Genomic DNA, 22,545 nt, shown 5'->3' on the forward strand with positions numbered 1-22,545 from the left:
ATCACTGGTCAGCTCCCTGCATCACTGGTCAGCTCCCTGTCTTTGCCTCCCCAGCAGTGGGATTCTAAGCACTCACTGCCATGCTTGGCTTTTTTTTTCTGTGCATGTTGTGGATGTGAGCTTAGGTTCTTTTTTTTTGTTTTTTTGTTTTTTCGAGACAGGGTTTCTCTGTGTAGCCCTGGCTGTCCTGGAACTCACTCTGTAAACCAGGCTGGCCTCAAACTCAGAAATCCACCTGCCTCTGCCTCCCAAGTGCTGGGATTAAAGGCGTGCGTTCTTGTGCCTGCACAGCAAGCAACTTACCAACTGAGTATCTCCTCAGCTTCTTTCTTAAGTACTGTACTAGAAAGGAAGGAAGGAAGGAAGGAAGGAAGGAAGGAAGGAAGGAAGGAAGGGAGGGAGGTAGGGGAGGAGGAAGGAAGGGAGGTATGGAGGGAAGAAGGGAGGAAGGGGGAGAAAAAGAGAAAGAAAGAAAAGCTATATGAACTAAAAAGGCCAACCTATATAACAAGCGAGAGCAGAGAGTTTAGGGAGGGGGCTAAGGATGGTGTCACACAGATCCACAGAGCTAAGGTGGCCCTGTAGTCAGACCCTTGAGTACAGAGGTCAGAAAAAGCAGATGAATGCCACAGATACAGAGTACTGGCCAAAAAAAAAAAAAAAAAAAGAACCACAGTGGCATGCATGTTAGGGTTAAGACAGTCAACTTTGAGCCAGTACCTTGAGTCCTTGTACAAGAGGTGTAGTGTTCTACAGAAACATAATACGCAACAACCAGGGGAGAAGAGAGAAAGAGTGGATTGCTCATAACTGAGGGAAGATGGCATCCACAGTTTAAAGCCTTTCACAGATGAACACCATGCAGCCCTAGTGATGACATCCACTCAGGGTTTATAAACACACTGATCTGCACCTTATGCATACTGATAGAAGAGACACTGGGAGCACTGGCCAAACACTCCACAGGGCACCAGGCTCCTGATTCCAGCCAGCCAGGGGCAGCAAGGAAGGAGAAGACAGAGGAGTGCCCTTCATACATGAAAAACTGCACACCGGGGTGTTAAATGCAGAGCCTTGTGAGCCAGCTGGGATCTGCAGGACTATAAAATAGGCATATAACCAAATTTTTGTTTATTTTTTTGTTTGTTTTTCAAGACAGGGTTTCTCTGTGTAGCCCTGGCTGTCCTGGAACTCACTCTGTAGACCAGGCTGGCCTCAAACTCAGAAATCTGCCTGCCTCTGCCTCCCAAATGCTGGGATTATAGGCGTGCGCCACCACTGCCTAGATACAACAAAATATTTACTGCTAATAAACCATGGGTATGTTTATTTTAGAACTATTATTTGGTGGGCATGCACTTTTACCGTCTATTAAAGGTAAAGGAAAGGTTTCGGTGGTGGAAAGATGGCTAAGCAGTAAGAACACACACTTGCCCCTGCAGAGGAATTAAGTTAGCTTCCCAGCACCAACGTTGGGCAGCTTACAGCTGCTTGTAGTAACAAGTTCCAGTCCCAGGGGATTCAGCGCCCTCTTCTGGCCACTGCAGCCACCTGCACTCATAGGCACATGCCCACACACAGATACATGCACAAATGCATTAAAAATAAGAAAGTGAGTCTTTATTTTAAAAATTCTCATTAATGAGATGGATCTGCTTGTTTATTTTTATGTAAAGAATCAAGTCTTACTGGAATATTTGATCCTGCAGGATGTAGATTGTCCTTAATGTTTTTCTGAGTTGTTTGGTATTTTATTTTATTTTATTTTATTTTATTTTATAAATTCATTGGTGCTGAGAACCATGCTTTGCATAAACATGCAGCACAGAAACTGCAGAAGTATATTCAAGGCCACCTCAACTTGTTGGAAATTCCTTCCTAATCCCAAGCTAAAATTCATGTAGCAATTAAAAAAAAAAATGAGGCATAAGTCAGCAACTGAAGCAGCCATTTTAAGATTAAACGCTCTAACACTCCATGACTCAGAGGTACACTCACTTGGTATATACATGCTGAGGAATTGTGGTGAGACCATCTTCAAAGTCTTTGTTCCCCACAGCTAAGCCGTATAGTCTGTAAAAGCAGAGCTAAGCCGTATAGTCTGTAAAAGCAGAGCCTTGTGTATACGGTAGAAGCACAAGCGATAGCATGACATAGCCTGAGCATGTGTTCCATGCAGGGCACACCCACATGCTCAGTGTGTGTGTGTGTGTGTGTGTGTGTGTGTGAGAGAGAGAGAGAGAGAGAGAGAGAGAGAGAGAGAGAGAGAAGGGAGAGAGAAGGGAGAGAGAGGAGAGAAGTTAGAAAGAGAGAGAGAGAGAGAGAGAGAGAGAGAGGGAGAGGGAGAGAGACAGAGACAGAGAGAGAGACAGAGAGAGAGAGAATATGAGTGCATATGTGGTATGTGTGCTTGTATGAATGTGTTGTGTGTGTATGCGGCATATGTATATGGTGTATGTGTGTGGTGCGTGTATAAAAGAGACTTTTTAAGCAAGTAGAACATTTTCTTTTAAGCTTCTTGGAAGCATCAGTATGATAGCCAAATATACAGACATCATGAGGTTAGTGTCCAGAGGAACACAGTACTGTAGAGCTGTGAGTCTATCCCTGAAGGGCAGTCCCCCCTGGGAATTCGGAGAGTATGGAAATACGACAGAGAGACTGAGCCGCAGTTTCAGAAGCTAATGAGGATAGAGACAAGAGTCAGCTAGAGACTGGATTCCACATCCTCCAGGCTTGTGCTCTGTTTAGGACCACAAACTAAGAAAGCCCAGGGTAAACTTGGTTTTTGATGGACCCAGCACAATGTTGGCTGGCATTGCACTTTTAAGCTCTGTTTTGAGTTTCCAATCTGCCAATTTTTGAGGCTCGTTTGTTTCAGAGCATGTGGACTGAAATTTGAAAATGACTAGACTGTTTCTATCTTGTTTTATTTAGGAGAGGGATAAGTTCTACTTGTCTCGGACTGTTGTTCTGGAACTTCTACAGGCCCTGAAGCTCAAGTCACCTTTGCCAGACACAAACCTCCTGCTGCTTGTCCAGGTAGGCTTGTGCTGCATACACAAAACTTCTCATGATCTTGCCTGTGTTTGGGACAGGGAATGGAGGCTTGGGGCATGTGCCCGAGACCAAAGCCTGTGTCAGGAGACAGGGGAGTGGTGGTCTAATGCTCATAGTGTACTTGATTCTTCCATTGGCTAAAAGAGATAAAAGAGGAGGAATTTTTCCCCCCTGGTGTGGATCGAGTTTTGTGAATGATTATAAAAAAAGTAAAATAAAACAATAATTTTTCTCATCAAGAAACTTGAAATTCAGGGCTGGAGAGACCGATAGTCATTGGGTTAAGAGCATTTGTTTGCTCTTGTAAAGGACCAAGTTTGGTTCCTTAGCACCCACATCTGACTCATCCAGCTCAAGGAGAGATCCAACAGATTTTCTGGCTTCTGAGGCGCGCGCGCGCACACACACACACACACACACACACACACACACACACACACACAGATTCCCAAAAGAGGGGGAATTTCAAATCAAAGAATTTAAAAAGAAAAGGAATTTGTTATTCATCTGTTGCCAGGCAGCTCAGACAACAGTGTGGAGATGGGACCAACAAAGCCCAGAGTGAGGCAATGTGGTCCATCGAGCATGTGCAAACCCCAGAATCCTCCGTATTTATGAGGATGGATCAAGCCAGACACAGCCAATAAGCAGGATGTGCTGAGCCCATGCGGTGGGAAGTGGGGATCAGCTGCTGTGGGTCCACTAAGGCGAGGGCCTGAAAGCCAGCCCTGGAGGCTTATGACAGTGACTACACGCTCAGATACTGGGCTACACATAAGGGGCTGAAGCCCTCTGTCCCCAGTGTCCTTGACAGCATCGCAGGCAAGCCCATCTAAATCTCCAACATAGGCTGTGACTTGTGCCAGGAGGGACAGGGATGAGGGAGGTCTTTAGAGGAAGTTGTGAACAGGCAGGACTCTGTCCTGTGTAGTGTGCAATCAGGGAAAACTTTGCCAGGGCTTGTCATTACAGCTGGGCCACCAAGGAGAAGTGTCTGCCTGGCATGTTAGGTAGCCAGAAACCGCAAGACTTTAAACAAGCTCACCGGCCCTGGGTGCTCTCCACAGCACTGGATAATTAACCGGTCTCAGTCTTGAGCACAGCATATCTGCAGGCTCTTCCTGGGGTCTGGCACCTCACTGTAGCTGTTGCGGGCTGCTTTCTCTGAAGTACATTAGTCAACCGTAATAAGCGCTCATCACAAAACCCGCAAAAGAATGCTGACAGTTTCAATTACCCGGCAGCTGGGAAAACAGTGATTACTGCAGCACTGGGTGGTGTGTAAATAACAAAAACATTTACTGTAACAAGGGAGAAGGCTAAATGTAAGACATTGCTAGATGGGACTCGGGAATGTGTGTCCCCTGTCACAAATACAACACGTTTACGTTGTTGTTTTGTTTTTTAAGACTGATTCTCATCTTGTAGTATGGGTTAGCCTCAACTTCTCAGGGGTTCTTGCCTTAGTCTTCCAGGTACTAGGGGGTTATATTTACACACACACACACACACACACACACACACACACACACACACACACACAGAGAGAGAGAGAGAGAGAGAGAGAGAGAGAGAGAGAGAGAGAGAGAGAGAATCTTTAAGTTTATAAATTATTCGTGTTGAAGCTGTGTTCAGGAAACATTACTATTCTACCCTGGAGGAACAGCTTTGTGACTAATGTCTCACCCTTCTCTAACTAACTAACTAACTAACTAACTAACTAACTAATAAATAAACATCATGCCATTTTGAAGTAACCCATGTTCTCTAAACTCTTAGAGTAAATCACTCTAGTTACTAATGAGATGAATGAAAGTGAGGCATAGCTTGAAGCCAGCATAGCTTCCTTGTCCCCTCGGGGGTCTCACCCCAAGCCCCCACTGTGGAGAGAGTTTTCCGTGGGTAAAGGAGAGAACCTCAGTCTCCCCTCTCATCTCACCACCGTTTCCACGTCTGCTCCTTTTACCGTTCACTGCTGGGTCCTCTAGCTGTCTCTGGGGGTGTGGGGGGTGAGGAGATCCCCCATGCTCTCCTGCCTGTTCCTTGGCCAGAAGGTCTCAGCTAGACACGCTCCACTCTTTCTTGGAGGGTAGTGTCAGCTCCCAGCACCCAGACAATCAGTAAGGACAGAACATGTACCTGGGAGCCTGGGACATTGTCTTTCTTCACGTGAATTAGTGACTGTGTTTTGAGGGCATCAGGGTGTGTCTCTGTAACTGAAAAATACAACTTGGGAGACAGAAGAGGGTGGCAAAGAGGACAAAGTCCCCAGGAAAGGAACATGGGTCACATTGCTGCCATCAATGAGAAGAACCTGCTGCCCTGACACCAGATTCAAATTCACCCTTCAGTCCTATGAAGAACCAGCACAGCGGGTCTCCAGCTGCATCCCTAGAAATACCTTCCTAGATGGATGAGTTTATCCGAATGGAACTGTTGTATTCTTCCTTAACTGTGCTTCAGTATGACGGCAGTACCCAGACCCCTGCCCGACAGTGAACGCTTTGCCTCCTTTCAAGCTTCCATGACAGAGCAACAGCTCCTTAAAAGTCACCGAAAAGACAAACTTCAAATCCAAATGGGTTTCCTCCACTCCTGGGTTTGGAGAGTAGATTCTCTGCTAACTTGCATGCACCCCGCCCACGCCGTGGGATACCTGCACATCCATGTGCCAAGGGATCATGTTGGTAAAAGGTTCTCTTTTAAAAATAGGTCAGATGTGGGCTGAGAACAAAGGTAGAGCTGCTGTTTTTAATTCAGACCGCTGATGGAGTTGCTAATACTAGCAGAGTTGCTAATAACTGCCCTAAGGGAGGCAGTGTAGAAGCGCCATTTTGGGTATTCTTGGGTAACAGTGAACTTAGTGACGGTGCGTGGTGCGTGGTGCGTGGTTTGTGGTTTCTTTGTTCCCCTCTGTATCTCAGGGAGGAGCTCATATTTCAGTGGGTACGTTTCTCTCTGAAAGCATAGAATTCTCGTGGTTATGTTTTGAACTTTTTTTTATCTTTGCGATTATAACATAATGACATCATCTCTTCCCTTTCCGTTCCCTCCAAAGCCTCTCACACACTGCTCCTTGCTCTCTTTCAGATTCACAACATCTTTTTTTTTATTATTCATTGTTGCTACATGAAAGCACACCACTTACTTCACCCCTCCCCAGACTTCAGTTGTCTCTTTCTAGTTCAGCAGTTCTACACGGTTACAGTGGAGGGGCCTTGCCAGTTTGTGCTTGGCGGCTGTAATGAAAACGACAGATTTACTGAAGTCAGTTGTTCATATGCGGTAAAAATACGCTGGATTGATGTACATTCATCCCAGTACCTGGCTCTTTAGAGGATCCTGCACTTTTACTCTCTTTCAAGGGAAGTCCCCCCCCCCCCTTTTTTTGACTTGTATAGGTTATGACAGTTTTGAACCTGAGCACATCAGGTGGCAGGCATCTGCTGAAGGTGGAGCCTGGTGCTCACATCTGGTGCTTCCTTGCTGATGCCCCTTGCTCGGTGGCCACGAGGCCACACAAGTGCATTTGGGAGGACCCAGGACCTCCGGCTGTCCTGAGAGAGACCTCTCTAATTCCCTTTCTGTCACAGAGTTGGTGTGACTCTGTCTCACCATGGCCTCCTTGTTGGAGTTTCTTTTTCATCATAAGAATGAGAGTTAGCCCTGGTGTCCTGAAGGATTTAGCACTTAGCTAGAGGATGTCTCCGAATGCAGCCTCAGACAGCTTTGGAAAACAAGCAGTGCTTGCTAGGAGTTGGGCCAGGAGCACTCTGCTGGTCTGTTAAAAGTTACTTACCCATGTCACAGCTTTTACTTAGAAATTCTGGCCAAAGTGAAAGGTGTCGGAACCTGACTGAGCCTTTTCCTTATGCGGCATGAGAAATAAGCATGTTAGATAGCCAGTGGATGCATGCCAGGCTCTGTGCCATACCCCTGCCACACAGCTCTCAGCATAGCTCCCCACACCCCCATCCCCAGAGCTTGGCACTAAAGCTAACTTCCTTTCCTGAGTGGCTGCACCTCCCACTGGTGAGGAACAGTTTTAGACCTTAGGCTTGGGCCTCAGAAGGCTATTGACTTAGACTATATCAGCAGTGCGTGGGACCCCATTTAGTTAGCCCAAATGTTGATTTCCATTCTCGAGTACCATAATTTCTCAGCAGGCCTCCTCTTCCTCCCTCTGTTCCACTCCAACTGCTGTCTCATCTCTCAGTTTGACAGGATGGAACTGGCCTAGCTCCACGCAGGTGATCTGACCCACCCAGGTTCCCCACACCTTCCAAATGGATGGGAAGGAGAGGGTGTCTGTCTCTGAATCCTGCAAACAGCGGGTTCCAAAGTTGCTGGGATAGCTGGCCAGAGGCCAAGAAGAGAAATTAAACAGGAGTTACTTAATCAGCAATCCCTGGGCTTCAGTTAGCTCTCCCACACCTCCCCAACCATAAATAGCCAAATGTTAGGTTAAGTAGGAAACACCTGCCAAGGTCTATAATGAAAGCAAATTAAATTATAATCTGACAAATCCATCCTCATCATGGTCTTAAATCATAATTGATTAATTGATTCATAAAGTCTTCCTGGGCCACTCTGGGACACCAGGCTAGCTCTGCAGAGGGCCATGTCAGGTCAGCTCTTGGGAAAAGCCCCCAACAGGTTGAGAAATAACTGGTAGGCTACTGAAGTCTGATGGTGGTAGCTGAATTGCCCATGTGTGGAAAGTCCTGTGGGTGCATGGGACAGGAATCAGGTCCTCTCGGCACAAGGGAGCACTCATGAGTGAAGTGGAGGGAAGAAGATGGACATGGAAGATCTTTGGGGAGGAACAGAGTCCTCACTCTGACACCTTTTTTTTTTCTCTGTTTTTACTCTGAATCTCGATGTCATGATGGAAGTCATGGAAGTCCACAAGTGTGTTCCAACAGCTGTCAGATGCTGCAGGAGGGACTGGGAGTCTTGCAAGCTCTTGATTTAATCCTGGGTTTGTGCATGAAGCCCACATGCACCATATTCATGCTGTTTCTAAGCTGATAGGGACGAACCACCATGATGAGCAAGTCTGGTAGTCTCCAGGGTGGACCACGACTGAAGCGAACATGAGTGAATCTAAACCCTGTTAATAAGATTATAAGTTAGTTCTATGACTGTCCAAGTGCTGTTAGGAGTAATTCACCTTGTTTGTTTGTTTGTTTGTTTGTGGTTTTAGTTTATCTGTGCAGATGCTGGAACCAAGCTAGCTGAGTCTACCATCCTAAGCAAGCAGATGATCGCCTCTGTGCCGGGGGTGAGTCCTGGTCGAGCGAATGGTCTGTGGTTTTGGGTCTCAATGAATGATGCTTCAGACTGGGATTCCCAGCTTGAGGCTTGGCATTCACAAGTGGTGACTTGAGAGTAAAGTCACTGTGGCTCCCCACTTCCTTGTCGTCCATGTTGAGAAACAGCTGAGATAATGCCTGTTAAGCACTGTGCAGAGTGAGTAAGTACGGCTTACCAATGCTGGACATGGTGGCTTCTATAGTGAGTGACAGACCAGCATCATAGAAAACTCCCCTGAAACAACAGCTACAAAATAATACAGACACTACCCGTGGGTGTCTTCATTTCAGTATGCTACTGCTGTCGTAATTGAAACTAGTGAACATCTTTACTCTTAAAACTGTGTCCATACTTCAGACTCTTCCCTTATTCATGGGAGGGGAATTACCCCACTGATATTAAAGGGCTTTTAACAGTTGTCAGTATAGTGTGAAAAGGGACGGGATCAAATTCCAGTTCTTGGTAGCTTAGCACACGGAGTTTACATGGGCATCCTGAGATGAGTCAGGGGATGGCATCTACATCAGAGGTGGCTCCTCTCTCCCTCAGCCCTCTGTGATCAACTGGTAAGGTTAGGGGAAGAGAAGCAAGCACAAACATAGGAACCTTCATAGGTCTGGTCTAGGCTACCATATCTCTTTGGCGTCTCTCACACAAGGACACAGCAGCTGCAAGAAAGGATGGGAAATGTGATCCAGTTATGTGCCTGGGCAGCCAGAAGGCTCTGCATATTCTCTGCCTGTGTTGATTAATTCCTTAAAGGGTGATAGTTGCTACCTACATGGTTGGTAAAAGAAATGCACTGCTACACGGCAAAAAGTCAGAATCAATAAGAAGAAGGCAGCTTTACCACCACCACCACCAAAGCAGCCATTACAGAGTCCTTCTCCAGAGCCCTTTCCAGTGTCACAAAGGAGGCCACTCAAAAGACATCTTGTTTTTTTTTAAAAAAAAAAACAAACCTATTTTTTACTATTTTATATGTATGAGTGTTTTTGCCTGCATGTTCACCTGTGCACCACGTGCATGCTTGGTGCCTGAGCAGGTAGTGAGCTTCCATGTGGGTGCTGGGAATCGAACCCAGGTCCTTCATAACAACAAGAAGCCCCAAAAGACATCTTCTACTTTCACCTGCCACCAATGAATGAATGAATTGATTAATTCAAGGACAATAGAACATAAAAGTGAAATAAATAATTAGAAGAATTTTCTTTTTCTCTTACCAAAGAACTTTAAGCTTTGGTTGACATGTAAAAAAAAAAAAACTCTAGATCGCTGGTTATGAAACCTGATGGATTTGGAGGTCAGGAGACGCCTGTGAAACCATCACCACAGCGTGGGCACTCGCGTCGTGTTTGCAAGTTACCACTAATTATAATCACACTTCACGTATGAGCAATCCTCAGGGCAAAGTTGTGGGCACTATTGTTACCCAGTGGCACACCAGGATCTGCCTGTCATAACTGGCACCTTATCACCATTGGCAGGTGCCACCCATTCTACTCTCCTCGGCAGACTCTTGATTACTAACTACACTTACAGATGGTCGTGTGGACATGGCATTCTCAGAAGCCCCTGGTGGGAGTGAAGCCAACCTCGGGGAGGCCAGTTTGATAAATCACGTCTAGAAATCTATTTGTGAAAATAAAAGGGTGCCAGATATCTTACATTCGAGTGTCATTTTAGATGTTCCCTTTAAAATAAGAAAGACGGGAAGCAAGGGGAACGCCCAACACCACCACTGCTTAGATAAAGCCAGGTCCACCCATAAGGTAGACTGCTATGTGGATATCAAGCAAAGATGTCAAAGAATGTTACTCCACAAGGAAATGCTTGTGGTGCGTTTAACCGGAGGACGACAGAGCTAAGTCACGTCAGTCTTCTGTTCCCTGCGTGTTAGGTACCCTCAGCAGAGTTTTTGAAGGAACTATGAACCACGCCACTCTCAAAAGAGAAAGGCAGGGTTTAGGATTATAGCATTTTACATTGCTTTTTTTTTAAATACTTTGTGTTTTCCACCTTTCTGCAATGAACTCGCGCTGTTTTTATAATATAAGAAATATAGCTTTTAAAACAGATGGATTTTTTTTGCAGAGGGGTTTCAACTCACATGCTTGCGGTAGTGCGAGCCCATCTCCTTTGTCACAAGTTTCCTGTCAGAGCAGACAGATCCTTCTGAAATGCAGGGAGCACGGTCCCTTGTTTTAGTCTTCTGGTGACACATCTAAAGATATGTCCACATCTTACAAAGGAAGAGGGGGATTGGAAATTACAAGGGTGCGCTTTTTAAATGCACATGGTTTGCTCCCTAAGATTTTCCTGAGCCCAAGGTGGGTATTAAAGCTGGGTGTAGTCGCTGCCACTGGAACAAACTAACTATGCAAGGATAAATATTGAATAATGTTCCGAGTGATTCTTTTCAGTGACATTTGCCTAGTTGAACTGGTATAAAATATTGCCTATGAAAGAAACAAATCCCTTTCAAGAAATTCAAGAGCAGAGTCTCTGCTCCCATTTGCATGATACATGAAAGGTCAGAGAGTGTGGAATAAATCGGGGAGGGGAATCCTGGTTTCACATTGAAGGATTCATATTGCAAAAGCCGGAGCACAATAACCTTTTATAATTCCTTCACTGGATTTAAATGAGAAGGAGAAGGCCTTAGAACGTGTGAGCTGCTTGGAAAATGCTGACAGGCTGGCCACTGACCTTATTTTACCGTTTGTTATCCTGTCAGAGGAATTGACAAGCGGAACATTCTAGAAGAGAGGGGAGGTGATACAGTTCAGGGCGGTGCAGATTTACATGAATATGGGGAAATGAAAGTCTCTGGGTGAGCTAGTTAAGTCTGCAGTGTTCCAGATTTCGCTAAAGGAAGCCCAGAGAGGCTGTAAGCAGGGTATTCACTGGGCTTCAAAGCCTGTACGCCTTTGATCCGAATTATGCAGCCGACATGTGGGTTCTCTGGCAGGCACAGCTTTGATGAGGAAGCCTGCCTGTCCGTCCACTTTGCTGCCTCACTTCGAATCCCAGATTCACCACACTGCTCCCAGAGGGCAGGTCCCTGCCAGTCCATAACCCGCCACACAAGCGTGCCTTTTCCTTTGTCCTGAAGTTGATCAAACACACTTGAAGTGTATGAGGAAGTCCATCTCCCTTCTTCTAGTTACCTGTTCTAGAAAGAACTCAACCTCAACACATCTGTGCATGTGAAGTCAAACCCTGCTTGATTTGAAAACAACCTTTGACCCTGCAAACACAATATAATACCTGTGTGTGTTCCGGGGGCCGGGTAGAGATGACTAAGGTAGTGTAAACCTTGAGAGCGCTCATCTCATAGGCATCTGAGACTTCGAGACTTCCCTGGAGCATGGGATGGATCAGTTAGGTCTGACTCTTGTGTTTACACCGGTTTAAAAGCAAGGAAGCGTCACTTCAATTATCTGGTGGAAGTAGCAATTCCTTTCCTTTCTTTCAGGCTTTCCTGTCTCTTTGCTCTCTAGCACAAACCTTTTTCTTGTTGTTGTTGTTTTTAACCAGCTTTGTACTGAAGGTAGCAGTGGGGGTGGGGCAACAGAGACGTAGACAGCTTCACAGTGAGTCTGTGGTGGCATGAGAAGTGGCGCCGTGACTGAGCCGTGCCCCTGTGTTTCAGTGCGGGACGGCAGCAATGGAGTGCATACGGCAGTACGTCAGTGAGGTGCTGGACTTCATGGCTGACATGCACACACTAACCAAGCTCAAGGTAAGCGGCCTTCCGTCCACTCGCCCCTCCCCTTAGGGGACAAAACAGAGTGACAGTAGGGTAGACCCAGAAGGGAATCTGTTGCTCCCTGCAGAAGCAGCTGCAGCACTATAGAATGAGCCCATTTTGGGGGGTCTGAAGAATTGGGGTCCAGCAGTTCTGCAAAATAAAAGGAAGAAAGGAGAGTCCCACGTTATCAGCTTTTTGTGTAGTTTAAAAATACTCTCTCCAGTCTTTAAATGTCCTGATTCAATGCTAGCCCCTTTCCAAAATGTAGGAACTGTGGCTTGGGTCATATGGCCCTGTCAAGTCACTCTCCGTAGAAAGTGGTGACATCAGAGCTGAACCTCAGACTGCTGTGAGCCCTGGTGGTGTCCCCTCCTACCAGCCAGAGACATCTTGATACCTCAAGCTCTAGTCTCCATAAGAGTCGACAGGCTCCTTCCTTGTCTAATGTGCTGAAGATCGATATAAAACAACCCAGGAAGACTGTGGCCCCTGGGCCAAGCACGTGCCAGTAACTGTGTCTGCTTTGAAGCTATCATCTTTAAGAACTCGATGAAGGGGATGACAAGATTCAGTTTACATGGCGAACAACATCCCAGTGTGGTTATTGAGTATATTGCCCTCTCAGGGGTATAGCGGTGAGACTAATGATTGGCAGTGGACTTGCTCTGCCATGGTCCTACCACAGAGCTAAAAGATCAGGAGTCTGAAAGAGTTGAGGAAGGCTCTGGACAGATGGCAGGCCGAAACCATCCAGGGAGGGGCACTGAACAGTTCCCTTTGTGACAAACAGGAGCCCGTGGGCTCAGAAATCCATCTGCCGAGAACATTGCCTCTTCACTAGGCTCTTTCTTTAGACTCTGAGCAGCCCATCAGGGTGCTTCTTGCTACAGAGACGGGAAGAGCTGTAAGACAAGGTAGTAGTGTCTCCCATGTCCAGACCCTGCCATTTTTAGAGCCTCCTTGTCTGTTAGTCATATACTGGTCAACCAGTCACGGACTGGTTACATGAACCTGAGTGACTTCAGTACCAAAAGAAGAGGCAGCAGCCATCCCCTAAACATTTAGAGCTTGTTTTACAGAAACTTCTGAAAAAATATTCACAAATGCCAGTGGTGGTCGAAACATTGATACAATCCAACCCCTGACCATTAACTCCTATTAGGAGCCCTCAGGTAGCTACCAGGTTAGGGATGGGGATTTTCAAGAAGGTTGCTCAGAGGAACTGCTGGGAAGCAAAGAGTTTAATAGGAAAGTTACTAAGACTATGGACAGACAAACAGACAGACAGAAGCATCGTAGTGGCTCCCAAGAGAGTTCACGGCCCAGTACCAATGCCGCACTGGCATGGCAGGGCCCCTGAAGACAGGATTTAAAGCCTACACTGCAGAAGAGGGGAGCTTCTCTGAGGATGGGGGGAGGTATCGTAGCACAAGCATCCTGCCAGGCCCTCTGATTTCCAGGCAGGAGGTAAGGAAGGAAGGGGTGAGGATGTATGCCCACCAATACCTGATCCCATGTAAACTCATCTCCCAAGCTAATGCTGCTGGCACTGGGAAGTCTGAGCGCTGGGGGATCTGGACTATGTCTCAGCAGATGACTCTGTCTGTGGAAGGCAGAATTGCCGCAGAGAACAATGGCTTGGGCAGCAGCCATATCCCAACATTGCTTTCTTACCAGACAAGTGACTCAAACATGGTCACTGGCTACTTGGGACAGAACTGGGTCTAGAACCTATGTCTTAAGTCCTTGAATAAAGGAAAGCTTCAAAACTAACTTAGCAAATATGCACTGAGAGTCTGCGTTATGGCTAGCCTGGTTATAGCACTGCATTGGTGGGCAAACACAAGGCTGCAGACACAATAGCTGCCCTCATTTAATTTACCGTTTGCTAGGGGCCAGACGTAGTGACTAGTTTACCTAAGCTGTAATCAAGCCATGGCTTTCATACCTGCTGTAAAGGAATAGTAAACAGTAGCATGGATCTGGCTATGGAGTTCAGGGAAGGCTTTCTAAGGGAAGGGATGCTAGAGCTAAAAAAAAATTGAACAATTCCACAGAGGGAAACCGTTCAAGATGCTAAGCAGGTTGTGTGCCTAGGGTGCTATGGTGTGGGGTTGGGAACAACCTGACCTTTCTACTAACAGTAGGAATGGGGTTGTCTCTGATTCTTTTGCCTGTGTTTGGGATCCTTTTCCTCCTACTGGCTTGTCTCATCCAGCCTTAACCCGAGGAGCTATGCCTAGTCTTCTTGTAACTTGATTTGCTATGTTTAGTTGCTATCCCTGGGAGGCCTGCCTTTTTCTGAGGGGAAAGGAGGAGGAAGAGGCAGTGGCTCTGGGGAAGACCGGGAGGTGGGCAGAGAAAGAGACTGGGAGAGAGGAGGGAGGGGAAACTGAGGTCAGGATGTAATAATATACCAGAGGAGAATAAAGAAAAAAAGAGAGAATAAGTGGTCTGGGACGCCTCCAGGTGTCTGCCAGGATTACAATGTATCATTTGATGTTACAGAGCCACATGAAGACGTGCTCCCAGCCTCTTCACGAGGATACCTTCGGAGGTCATCTCAAAGTTGGCCTAGCTCAGATTGCAGCTATGGAAATCTCCCGGGGCAACCACAGAGATAACAAAGCCGTGATCCGATATCTGCCTTGGCTCTACCATCCTCCCTCTGCAATGCAGCAAGGGTAAAGTGCCTAGCATCTCAAAGGTGGGGGAGGGGGACTAGGTGCCTAGCATCTCAAAGGTAGGGGAGGGGGACTAGGTGCCTAGCATCTTAAAGGTGGGGGAGGGGGACTAGAGAGCCAGCTCTGTGACTAAGAGCACCAGGCTGGACTTCCACAGGACCTGGGGTTGATTCCCAGCACATTGGGCTCACAGCTGTCTGTAACTCCAGTCCCAGGGGAGCTAATGCTCTCTGCTGGCTTTCGAGGGGGCCCTGCACACACATGGCGCACACACAGAGGCAGAGTATCCATACACATAAAATAAATTTTAAATGGGCATGCAAGTGAGCAGAAGTGCTCCCAAATCCCTGAGATTTAGATGGAGCTAATGGCCGTGTTGAAGATTTCTAAGAGTGGAATGGAGCTGGCTAGAAGAAGGGGTACAGATACCATCCTTATGTTTGTTTGCAGACCTTGGGCAGTTTGTGACGAGCTACCCATAAAAGAAGCCAGCCCCTAATCTAACCCTGGCTTGTTTTTACAGCCGATGGAAGCTGAAATCTTTGAAGAATCACTTGAACCCTAGACCTCAGCTAGTTAGTAAGCCGGGCTCTGTGAATCACACACCCCGTGCTTCCAGGCAACTTGGTAGAGCAGAAGCCGCTGCAGGGATGAAATGAACTATGAGGAGGTGCATGCCCCTGACATGCCTCTGTGGAAGCTTGAAGCCAGGCACCTGTAGCTGAGTTCCTGGAGCTCACCGGGGTCATCCCAGAGGAAGGACTGAGGGCGAACGGGAGTGGAAGATAAAGCACTCGATGGGTGTGTCTTCCTCTCCTCTGCTCCTCCTCCCGTTGTGAGGATGTCTAGGAAGAACTTTCTGAGAAGAAAGGATTCTAGAAGAGTCCAGGGAGACTTGTCCCACCAAAGCCTCCCCCTCCAGAAGGGAAAATCCAAGATTAGAGTAGAAAGCGAGACAAACAGAAAGGATTTTGGGTTTCCACTCTGGCCTTGGCGTTTTTGTTTTATGTACCAGCCTGTGAGACTACACCGTAATCCCTTCCTCCACTAAGTGTTCTCTGGGCATCGAAGGAAAGAGAAAAACATAAAGTCACCCCTAATGCAGCCTTTCTTCCCTGACAGACCTAAAGAATTCATCGAGTGTGTCTCCCACATCCGGTTGCTGTCCTGGCTGCTTCTGGGATCCCTCACGCATAATGCAGTCTGTCCCAACGCCTCCTCTCCATGCCTTCCCATACCTCTGGATGCAGGTTCCCACATTGCAGACCACCTTATTGTTATCCTAATTGGATTTCCAGAGCAATCAAAGGTAAGTGATTTCTGCAGGACTCAGACCTTGTGCATTGGAATTGGCCAACAGGACCCTTATCAACTGATTAGATTCCTCTGAGAAGAAAGCATTTTGCTCACTCTCCCGTGTCTATTAGGAAAGTAGCTGGGCTAATGCCTTACTTAAAGTTAGTTAAATTCCCAGGCTGTCTTTTCTGCCCCTAAATTGTTTTCTGGCTTACTTTTATGGAGATAAATTATAACAGCAAGGGAGAGGTGGTTTCCCAGGCAATGTTTTGTCTCAAAACAATAGAGAGAAATAACAGGCTACAGATACAATAAAAATTTGCTGCTCAGTTTTCAGTACCAAGGATGAAGTTGGGGGAGATGTATGCCCATCTTGTTCTTTATGTACTTTTTTTTTTTGGACTCAAATCCCGTAGGACACATGAACACACAGCATGAAAGTGAGAAAGCTAGCGTGGTGCTCAGCAAAGCACACTAGATTCACCTACCCAGAGGAAGTTTGCAAATCTTAGAGACAGATGGCATGCTTAAGAGAATAAAGCAAAACCCAGGCTGATATAAGTCATGAACTCAGACTTGCAAACCAGACAAGTCAGCTACCAGGATCCAAGGGCTGGTCCTGGAGCTTAGGCAAGCTCTCGGAGATCCCAGTAGGTTTAAGAGAACCTGAGACTCAGGCCAGAGCTAGCTCTGTGAGGAAATGAAGTACCTGTCCAGATGACCCACATGATGTTTCCAGAGGAACTGTCTGTACCTTGGTGCATCATTCTTGCATGGTTCAAAGAACTTGATCTGACTGGGGAGTGGAGGAAATTAGAAAAGACGGACACACAGAAAATCTGGGACCTGGTGGACTGGACTGTCTGATAGAGAAGGCTCAGCATCCCAGACACTCAGTATGTTAATTAGATAGAATTGAACAGGGCAGTGGCGTTTCTGTGTACAGCTGAACAAGGAGATGTGGTTATTAGATACAAACCCAGAGGCAGGCTATGGTATACATCTGGACAAGGAGGCCGGTTTAACTAACCTTAGTAGGAGCAGTCCCTGTGAGGGAGCGGTCTTCAGGCTGTAAGCATCTGGGAACGGGGGGATATGGTAGACACTTTGTGCACACACTGTCAGCATCTGGACATGACCAGAAAAATATTTTGTCGTCCCTTTGGGCCTCACTCCAGGGAGAAGGAAGACTTCACCATTTTCCATGGGATATTGCAGTGCCCATGTCAAGAACACATATTCAACCAAGACTTCATTCAGTCGGGGCTTCCTCTGCTCCTCACAACCTTTGCAAACTCCAAAAAAAAAAAAAATTACTTAATTTTCCCCAGCTTCAGTTCTTCATCTGTAAAGTCCATAGTAGGTTGGCTTGGGAACTGAGGAAGTAGTCTGTGGAAAGCCTCCATAATGCTGTGGCAGTGAGTGCCCACCACGGATAGGTCTCCTGTTGACACTGCTCTGCTGCCATGTGAGTCTAAGTGCAGGGAGGAGGGTCTTGCCTGCTTCTCTTTTACTCCTAGCTGGCCCTTTCAGCAAGCTTGCCGTTATCCCTGTTCTATAGATGTGAAAATGTGCTAACATGGCTAACTAGAACATCCGTGTTCCTAATCCACCTTAGGGATGAAAATGTCAGTTTCAGGAAAGGACACGACCGTTGGTAGATTCAGTCTGCAAATCAAAGAAAGAGTTTGTTTTTTTCTTCCTCCACGAACACTCCCACTGACAGAGAAAAGCAGATTCAAAGCATAGAACCTTTGTGAGTCTTCTGTGCTCCCTGGCAAGACCACCTGCTGTGAGCATGGCGCACACCCGTCCTCCTCTTCCTTTGCAGACCTGTGTGCTCCACATGTGCTCCCTCTTCCATGCGTTCATCTTTGCCCAGCTCTGGACGGTATACTGCGAACAGAGTGCCGTGGCAACGAACGTCCAAAATCAGAACGAATTCAGCTTCACAGCAATACTAACAGCACTGGAATTCTGGAGCAGGGTGACACCGAGCATCCTTCAGCTGATGGCCCACAATAAAGTGGTGAGTTCCTGAGGATCCCTCTGAGATACACCTAAGCTACTCCTAGCCACAAACCCACAAATAAGGATGTAGCAAAGATGGCCACTCCTAGTCACAAACCCACAAATAAGGATGTAGCGGAATGCCAGTATTCAGTGACTTTATTTAGCCATGCTACCATATCAAAGTATCATGTTGTAGGTCTTAAACAGTAAAAAAACAAAAAACCAAAAAAAACCAATCCAACCAAATGCAAAGCAGACATAGTTTGTCTTTCCTACCTAGTGCTAAATGAATTAGGTATGAAATTTCTACCTTTAGGATGTTGTAAGGCCAAAGGATTAGGAGAAAAAAGCCATGCCAGGTCCAAATTCCAAAGCAATATGGGCAAACCTCCACCATTAGGTACCTTTCTATCATAGTCTGAGAGCAGACTAACCACAGAAGGTCTCAAAGCCAAGAGAGGGGCTATCTCAGGTTATACTGGAAATAGCTGGGGAGCACTTAGCCTGCACCTATTTCATTAAGCAAACTTGGATAGCCTTTCTGGAGTTAGTTGGAGGTGTGTGGGAGGTATTTGTGAGAGATTCTCGGGGGTTCATTTGGCGTTTGGAGGATTCCCAGCTGAAGGGTCAGCAGCCAGGGTCTTGGCCATAAGGGTTCCATGGGTGTCATTCTGATCCGTAGGCAGTTAACAAACCGGAAGCACACAATAGTGATTCCGCTGTATCTAGGATCCCTTGCTGCCCTGGCCACAGAGGTATTTGGGCATGATGTCGCAACTGAGGAATATTTTATAAGGAAGGAGGACCCCATAGTTCCTTTATTGAAGCACGTTCCTTTCCTTTCATTGGAGGAGATGGTATGGTATTTATTACATATGGAAGGATGTTTGGTTTGGTCAAGGAAAGCTATGCTCACGATAGGGTTCGCAAACAGGTCCTGGTACTAAAGAAATAATTGTATTTATTGGATCACAGTTCTGTGGCCAAAAAAGAACTCAGGGATCAAATATTATGTTATTTTGAAGACGCCAAAACTGGAGCTTTGCACATTATGATAGAGATTAGCACTTTCATTCAATGTCAGAGTTTTGTGCCTGTGTTTTCCTCAAAATCCCTCTTGGCACTCAAATGTTACAAGTAAACATGTCCCCAGAGCATTTCTTACATATTTTCTTACATACAAAATTTCTTACATACAAATTTTAATTAATTATTTTTTTTCCTGAAAAATTTATTCAACCCAGGAAGGCAGTCTAGTACAACCTCCCTGGAGTATTTAAAATCCATCCCTAAGGATTTCCAATGAGGGACACCATCTCATTTGAACTAGTGTGAGCATGGCTACCTGAGCCACTGGGACTATGACAGGAGAGGCAGATCTATAAGCCACTCCCCAAGAGGCCTCCCTGTGAGTGGAGAGAGAGATGGACCTAGAAGGATACCCAGAATGATGCTGAAACCCTTAGTCCTCCAACGGGAGCCCGAGAGCCCTGAAAATCAGTGAAAGCCACCCTAAAGTTCAAACAGCAGCCTGACTCGAGTGTCCAAGGAAGGAGCATTCAAGGCCATCGGGACTTTGAAAGGTCCATTTCTGGTACAATGTTTCAGAGATGAATGGAAGCCATTCTCTGTGGTTTGGGTGCAGGGTACCAGACCTCTGTGGCTGCTGATGAGTTTACAATGTTTTGAGTTCATGGGGAATGAAATTGACTTGGATGTTTGTTGTTTCAGATGGTAGAAATGGTGTGTCTCCATGTGATTAGTTTAATGGAGGCGTTGCAAGAATGCAATTCAACCATTTTTGTCAAGGTAGGAAAAGCTTATGATTTTTACAAATCATTTCATAGTGCTAAAAGTAAAAATGGATTTGTTTTGAATATATAATCCAAAGGGGGGGGGAAGAATGGATTTGTTTTAAACAGGTAGAGCTGGGGCTGTAGGGTATCTACAATGTGTAGGCTTCTATCAATGAGGCTAATATGCTGTGTCTGTTCTTGCTCTACCACTGTAATGCATTCTTCCATGTCAGACCATGGCTGCACATAACACAGGAGTTAAAATACAACAAAGAAACATTGCTCTAAAAATAGCCCGGTGACATCATAAGTAAGTTAGTGGTGGCCCCACTTGGCAAAAGGTATCCAGAAAACCAGAGAAATCGCTGTGCATTGTCTGAGGTGACACATGCTGCTTCTGTCTGACATAGCTCAGTCTCCTGTGTTATCATTTTAAACGAGTATGTAGTAGAAGAAGATAATTCAGGCATCCATAACCCTTCCAGAAACAGCAGACCATGAGATTAAAGAGTGACTGGGATGACTTGCAAGAGAATGGGTAACTTTGCCCCAAGGAATAAAACCCCAAGTGACAGATCTGCACCAGATTAACCCCGCTCTTCGCCTTCTAGCTCCCCATCTCCCTTGGTATCCTGCCATCTCTCCTCCTTACCCCATGGATGATTGCTCCTCCCTGGCCACATCTTTTCTTTGCCTTCTCCTCTGTATGCTCTTGTCTGGGTCTCTGCCACCACTGCCACTAAGCACAGAGCATCAGCTTGGAATCAGACGCTGTTTCACTCCTTGCTTTGCTCCAAGAGTCTTGGTTAAAGACTCATTACCTCGCTGTCTCAGGCTGTGCTGGAGAGCAGCAACCTTTGCAAGGAATGCTCGACTGATACCAGCCACTGTGAGGTCTTTGGTTCAAATGAAGGAGATATATCTTAGCATGTCCTAATATGGGAAAAAGTCACAGTGTGGGAAAAACTGTCAGTTGGATGACCCTCCCTGATTTTAATTTTTTTTGCAGTTTCTTTAAAGTGCAGTTTACATGGCTTTACATGTGCTAAGCTGAGCATATCTTAGTTGTATGTTTTGATGAGCTTTTACTGTTTTTTCTATAATTATTTATTTTCATAAGCACATGTGTATATGTATAAGTGTGTGCTGCTATGGAGTGTATGTGGAGGTCAGAGGATAAACTCAGAAGCCTATCAGCCCCTGGGTCCCTGGGTCCCTGGGTCCCTGGGTCCCTGGGTCCCTGGGTCCCTGGGTCCCTGGGTCCCTGGGTCCCTGGGTCCCTGGGTCCCTGGGTCCCTGGGTCCCTGGGTCCCTGGGTCCCTGGGTCCCTGGGTCCCTGGGTCCCTGGGTCCCTGGGTCCCTGGGTCCCTGGGTCCCTGGGTCCCTGGGTCCCTGGGTCCCTGGGTCCCTGGGTCCCTGGGTCCCTGGGTCCCTGGGTCCCTGGGTCCCTGGGTCCCTGGGTCCCTGGGTCCCTGGGTCCCTGGGTCCCTGGGTCCCTGGGTCCCTGGGTCCCTGGGTCCCTGGGTCCCTGGGTCCCTGGGTCCCTGGGTCCCTGGGTCCCTGGGTCCCTGGGGTTGAACTCAGGCCATTGGGCTTGGTGGTTAACATGTTGGCTCACTAAAATATGTCACCAGCCTGACATTAATTACTTCTGTGACCCCATCACCACAATCAAGAGAATGAACATAGCAGCCATGTTTAAAGCATTCTACGCCCTTTACAATGTCTCCGTTCTGCTACTTCCTGCCCTTGGGCAGCTATTGATATGATTTCTGCCACTTACTACGAATGGATTCATATCTTGCTTGTTTCTGCCTTCCTCATCTTGGGTCCATTCAAGTGAGATTGACCTACATTGTTACATGCATCAGTTGGCTGTTATTTTTAGTTTTGATAGTAGTCCATTGCATGGATATACTAGACATTGTTTATCCATTATTGTCAGTTAGATGTCAGAGATGTCCAATGTGGGTCTTTTATAAAACTGCTGTGAGTATGCACATATAAATGTTGGTGCATGCGTGCTGCTCTGTGCTGGGTGCTCAGTTACTGGTGTGTTTATCATGACTGACGGTCTCCAAGGTGCCCATGTTCTGTTACGTTCACTATCGCCACGTAGAACGTTCCAGTTCCTCCATGGCATTTGATATAGTAACATTTTTTATTAGTGTACATTATTGTGATATTTCATAGATGCATATATTCTGAGAGTTGGGTACTAGTGTCTTGCTGTGGCTTAAATTGTATTTTTCTAATGCCAGATGATGCTAATGTTTTTCATTTGTGTGCCTGCTATGTGTCTATCTGCTTGGTGATGTGCCCAAATTAATTATTTGTCCCTATTTGGTTCGGTTGAAGCTTTGTTCTTATTGAATTGAGAGATACAAAGCCTGTGTGAGAATGCGGTCTCAAAAGACTTTCCTGTGGTTGTCCTTTCATTGTCTAGACAGGCGAGGACTTTTGTTTTGGCAAACTATCATTCATCAGATTTCTCTCTTCCTTTCCCATCTTCTCTATCTCTCTATTTAGACAGTGTCACATATAGCCAAAGCCGGCCCTAGAGCGACTGTGTCCCCAGAACTCCTCCTGATCTTCCTAATGCTGAGATTACAGACATGTACCACCG

General features: G+C 46.4%; 1 protein-coding gene across 5 annotated transcripts in view; it reads left to right on the forward strand.

Annotated features, from left to right (window-relative positions):
• Window positions 1–22,545, forward strand: part of Unc79 (unc-79 subunit of NALCN channel complex) — a 235,915-nt gene that overhangs the window by 205,077 nt on the left and 8,293 nt on the right. For all 5 annotated transcript variants that reach the window (XM_085830632.1, XM_085830633.1, XM_029484459.2 and 2 more), the window contains 7 exons: window positions 2,938–3,042; window positions 8,267–8,344; window positions 12,032–12,121; window positions 14,639–14,814; window positions 15,937–16,123; window positions 17,942–18,139; window positions 19,855–19,932. In XM_085830632.1, coding sequence (XP_085686758.1) covers window positions 2,938–3,042; window positions 8,267–8,344; window positions 12,032–12,121; window positions 14,639–14,814; window positions 15,937–16,123; window positions 17,942–18,139; window positions 19,855–19,932 — 912 coding nt within the window. The remainder of the gene's footprint in view (window positions 1–2,937; window positions 3,043–8,266; window positions 8,345–12,031; window positions 12,122–14,638; window positions 14,815–15,936; window positions 16,124–17,941; window positions 18,140–19,854; window positions 19,933–22,545) is intronic.

The sequence above is a fragment of the Mus caroli genome, unplaced genomic scaffold, assembly GCF_978045245.1.
Source record: "Mus caroli unplaced genomic scaffold, Mus_caroli_1 scaffold_14, whole genome shotgun sequence".
NCBI classification, from domain to species: Eukaryota; Metazoa; Chordata; class Mammalia; order Rodentia; family Muridae; genus Mus; species Mus caroli.